Consider the following 5,569-nt stretch of genomic DNA (forward strand, 5'->3'; position numbering starts at 1 on the left):
CGCTGGTGGTTCTCGCCAGTCACCGTCGCCTCTGGGTCTCTCCCGTTGCCGGTGGTACTCCAGCAAGGGTCTGTTTCCTCGCCTCCTCACCGGTGGTCCCTTTCTCAAAAAACCACCTTCCCTGCTCGAAAAACCACCAATGAAGTCCATCCTTGCTCGAAAAACGAAGCTACTTTCCTCGGCCGGTGGTTCCAAGTGATATTGTTGCTCGCGAACCCTCTTCTCCGTCAATCCTCGCCGCTGCAAGTAACTTTCTTCCCTTTCCCTCTTGATTTTCGTTTTCAGAATTAGGGTTTGTTCATTTATATTAATTTTTTTTTTTGTGGCAAGTTGTTCATGGGGGAAGATTGAAGCTGCTATTTCCTGGTAGACCTGTATGTTGAAAATTCCAATTTTTATTTGGCGTTATCCATTTTTGAGAAGAATGGTACGCAACTGCAGCGAATGCTGCTTCTACCTGTTTTAGGTTGAGCATTTTGTCAAACTTTATTTAGCCTTTTTCCATTCTAGATTATCTATTGTTGTTGAGCCTTGAGCCTTCCCTTCGAAGTTAGCTTATAGCTCGATAATGTTTTATGTCCTAGCTTGAAATGTGGACTTGATTAGGTACTTAGGTGTTTAAGTAATACTGATTGTTAATGCCCGCAGGCTTCTTAGGAGAAAGGAATTTGTATTTTTTATTTTGAATTACAATGAAATTGCATACTGATGTTTGCTTATTCGACGGTCTAGCTGCTATAGATTTAACTTTTATTAACTGGAATCTATGGACTTGTGGGGGTTTGATTCTTGTATATTATTCTGACTTGCTAAAATCTCTATCAGGTATGAGTTTAAAACAAATCATGGAGAATGGATCACTTCAATGAAACCAAAGTTTGGGGATAATGTATCCGGACGTGTTCGTACAACAATCAAGTCAGTACCTCAGAATGTAAAAAAGTTCTGTATAAAGTCCTCATATGGGAAACCAGCTGTGAGATTTTGGTAGGTAAGTACATCTCATTCAACCAATTTTTTGTTTGTTTTGGCATTTCTTGATTACTGTTTTGTTGTATGATGAGCTTGGTAGCTGATTGGTGGTTTGTTTACTTCTTCATGTGCACACGATATGCAGTGTATTTCCTTTGTTTTTGTCTTTGTCTTTTTTGTTTTTGTTCTGGCCGGGGCCGGGGCGGGGGTGGGGGTGGATTGAGTGTTTTGAGTCCAGCAACACTAGATCCATCTTCTGATTATGTCTCCTGTTATGCTATTATGAGATTCGTGTATGTTGATTTGTCCAACTTGATTTATAAATTATGAGAGTTAGATCGACAATTGAGCTGACTAATCTGTTGTATCTGTCAAGATATGGAGAGCATGGTGCTTAACTGTGCATTCAATTAGCCATGATTGCGGGGCCATTGCCCTAAATTATGAGACTGGTTTGTCATTTTTGAAGGGGAGTACTAATGGTCTGTTTATTGCTTGTTTTGTTTCTTTAGCTCTGTTAGTGGGGTTGCCAAGATATGGAGTATATGTTGCATTTTCTCCTGTAAGTGACAATGTAGCAACTGCCTCAGCTGATCGTACTGCAAAGTTGTGGAACACAGATGGCACTTTATTGAGAACATTTGAAGGTCATTTAGACCGCCTAGCTCGTATTGCCTTCCATCCATCTGAGAAGTATTCTTGCTTTGGAAGGCCACATCAAACCTGTAAATTTCTTCTCTAGTCATTAACATTTATTTTTGTGATGCTAACCCTGATTGTTGACTCAGGTTTTTTCTTTTTCCTCTCAGGTTTATGGAGTTGATTTCTCTCCTAATGGCTATCATTTGGCCACTGGTTCTGAGGATAACACTTGTCGGATTTGGGACTTGAGAAAGAAAAAGTCATTGTACATAATTCCTGCCCATTCAAAGCTTATTTCACAGGTCAAATTTGAGCCTCAGGAGGGATATTATTTGGTCACTGCTTCATATGATACAACTGTTAAGGTATGAGACTTGGCACTCAATTACTCTCAGTAGTCTGTTTTGTTAAGTTACAAGGAGTGTTTTGTATCATTTTGCCCTATTTCATCAGGTATGGTCATCTCGAGACTTCAAGCTTATCAGGACATTGTCAGGACATGAAGCAAGAGTTACACCCTTAGATGTCATAGGAGGTAAGATCTTTTCTCTTGGTAAACTGTAGTAAAAGTGATGCGTGCAAAATGGGAACTTATAGTAGCATCTCATTACAAGTTTATAACTGTCATCTTGGGATGGAATTATGGTAAAGTTTATGGAAGTTGCCACTCAAAAACTGAATTTGTTTAAATACGTTACATTCAACAACAGAGATAAAGTGAATGCAATTTGATATAAAATATTGTATGGGTAACCTATCTCTAAGATCTCACCTCTCTCACTAAGTCTCACTCCAGCGACAAATCTGAAATTTGACTACCTAAACAACCAAAATCCGCCGGGAAAACAGTAAATCCGGCGTGTCAAGGGAATAGGTGGCATGGTTGGGTCGTTATAGGTCATATATTGAGCTAAAATGACATTTTCGCTCCCAACTTTGAACTAAAGAACCTAAGGACTCATTTGATTCTTATTACATGACTAATATGCATAGTTTTAAGTTTCTAAAACTCATTCGAACCTATTTATGCACATTTATGGCTCGTTGGGTCGTTATAGGTCATATATAGAGCTAAAATGACATTTTCGCTCCCAACTTTGAACTAAAGAACCTAAGGACTCATTTGATTCTTATTACATGACTAATATGCATAGTTTTAAGTTTCTAAAACTCATTCGAACCTATTTATGCACATTTATGGCTCGTTGGGTCGTTATAGGTCATATATAGAGCTAAAATGACATTTTCGCTCCCAACTTTGAACTAAAGAACCTAAGGACTCATTTGATTCTTGTTACATGACTAATATGCATAGTTTTAAGTTTCTAAATCTCATTCGAACCTATTTATGCACATTTAAGGTTCGTTGGGTTGTTATAGGTCATATATAGAGCTAAAATGACATATATAGAGTTAACTTATTACATGATTAATATGATTATTTTTATGTTTCCAAGATTCAATCCAATCTATTTATGCACGTTTGAGACTTGTTTGGCCATTATAGGTCATATTTAGGCTAAAATGACGTTTTCGTTCACAACTTTGAACTAACGAACCTAAGGACTCACTTCCAACTTATTACATGATTAATATGATTTTTTTAAGTTTCCAAGACTCAATCCAATCGATTTATGAACATTTGAGACTTGTTTGGTCGTTATAGGTCATGTTTAGGCTAAAATGAGGCATTTTAGCTCCCAAGCTCCCAACTTTGAACTAACGAACCTAAGAACTCATTTCGAACTTACTACATGATTCATATGATTAGTTTTAAATTTCCAAGACTCAATCCAATCTATTTATGCACATTTGAGACTTGTTTGGCCATTATAGGTCATATTTAGGCTAATATGACATTTTCGCTCCCAACTTTGAACTAACAAACCTAAAAAATAATTTCAAACTTATTACATGATTCATATGATTATTTTTAACTTTTCAAAAATCAATCCGATCTATTATGCACATTTGAGACTTGTTTGGTCGTTATAGGTCATATTTAGGCTAAAATGAGACATTTTCGCTCCTAATCTTGAACTAAAGAACCTAAAGACTCATTTTAAACCCTTTACATGATTAATATGCTTAGTTTGAAGTTTCCAAGACTTATTCCAATCTATTTATGCACATTTAAGGTTTGTTTGGTCGTTATTGGCCATATTTAGGCTAAAATGAGCATTTTCTCTCCCAAATTTGAAATAAAGAACCTAAGGACTCATTTTAAACCTTTTAAATGATTAATATACTTAGCTTTAAGTTTCCAAGACTCGTTCCAATCTATTTATGCACATTTAAGGTTCATTGGGTCGTTATAGGTCTTATTTAGGCTGGATTGACATTTTCGCTCCCAACTTTGAACTAAAGAACCTAATGACTCATTTTAAACTTTTTACATGTTTAATATGCATAGTTTTAACTTTCTAAGACTCATTCCAATCTATTTACGCACATTTAAGGCTCATTGGGTCGTTATAGGTTTTATTTAGGCTAAAATGACATTTTCGCTCCCAAATTTGAGCTACATAACCTAAGAATTCATTTTATACCTTTTACATGATTAATATGCTTAGCTTTAAGTTTCCAAGACTATTAGGACATTGTTATTAGTTGCTTGAATGTTAAAGTGTGATATTTAATTTGAATTTAATCTAATGCTTAGTTGAAATTTCTGTTTTTGTAAAGGTCTACACTCCGAGGAATGCGCCTATACTAGTGAGGAAATTGATGTGGTTCGTGAGCAACCGGCTAAGTGTTTTACCCGCAAGTATTTACTATTGGCTTGAGCGCGCTTGATCGAGGTGGTTTAGTTGTTATAGAACAATCGTTTACATTAAAATGTATGCGTACATTGAAATTGGAACGTATATTTGAATGTAGTACGTGCACTTTGGTTTTGGGATATATATATGTATACAAAACACCAGTTATTATTTTTTATATTTGTTCTACAGGTTACGATATTTTATTTATTGTTGTTGACAGGTTCCTATATTTGGTGCAAGACACCCTAGGTATAGATAAATAAAACTAAAATTTTCCCGCCAAAAGCACAGCTTTGTTGCAGGGGGCATATACTTGTTCGCTGCAACAAGTGTGTAAAATTAGGCAAAAATCAAGACTTGTTGCAGCGTACAAAATGATGTACGCTGCAACAGACTGGTTTGTTGCAGCGAACAAAATGATGTACGCTGCAACAGACTGGTTTGTTGCAGCGTACAAATAAAAGCCCGCTGCAACAAACCAGTCTGTTGCAGCGTACATCATTTTGTACGCTGCAACAAGTCTTAATTTTTGCCTAATTTTACACACTTGTTGCAGCGTACATGCAAATGTACGCTGCAAAAAAGTACTTTTCGCAGCGTACATTGTACGCTGCAACAAGTCAATACTTGTTGCAGGCCCCCCAGTTGCAGCATACGATGTACGCTGCAACAGGGGTCTAAAAGCCCGCTGCAACAAGGGTTTTTTCTACTAGTGTGGGTATTCTTAATTATTACTTGGCTTGATCTCCGTTTCACTTTACTAGACCACATTTTGTTCGCGATGATTATTATGGAATCGGCTTGAAATACAGGTTGATGTGAGTAATCATCTTATAGAGTATGAACTACACAATTAAATGGTAAAATTGATTGAAGTTGCCTATTAATTTTAGGACATTGCAAAATAGAAATGTGGCTTATTATTAGAGTGGAATGGAGAGATTATTTCTTGTTTTTCAATAAGTTTTGTGAGGAATGGAGAAATTCTTCACGCCCTCAATGTTGGACTCAAACCCATTTGTGAGGATAATCAATTGCCCCCCTTCCCATTTGGTCAATGGGCACTCTTAATAATTATTTTGGTGTAATTGCATACTTGTTTGAAGTGAAACCTAGAATTATTTTTGTGGAAATGAATGAATATGGATTTATTTGCTTATTATTGATGGCTGTTGTGAAATGTGGTTAAG

General features: G+C 36.4%; 1 protein-coding gene across 1 annotated transcript; it reads left to right on the forward strand.

Annotated features, from left to right (window-relative positions):
* Positions 1-865: 865 nt before the first annotated feature.
* Positions 866-4,520, forward strand: LOC130467399 (probable E3 ubiquitin ligase complex SCF subunit sconB). Its single transcript, XM_056835900.1, is given in 7 exon segments — positions 866-976; positions 1,073-1,180; positions 1,349-1,644; positions 1,646-1,697; positions 1,782-1,979; positions 2,068-2,149; positions 4,300-4,520. Coding segments are annotated over 7 exon segments (948 nt in total). The 3' UTR covers positions 4,401-4,520.
* Positions 4,521-5,569: the final 1,049 nt, after the last annotated feature.

Source organism: Spinacia oleracea, chromosome 2 (genome assembly GCF_020520425.1).
Source record: "Spinacia oleracea cultivar Varoflay chromosome 2, BTI_SOV_V1, whole genome shotgun sequence".
NCBI lineage: Eukaryota > Viridiplantae > Streptophyta > Magnoliopsida > Caryophyllales > Amaranthaceae > Spinacia > Spinacia oleracea.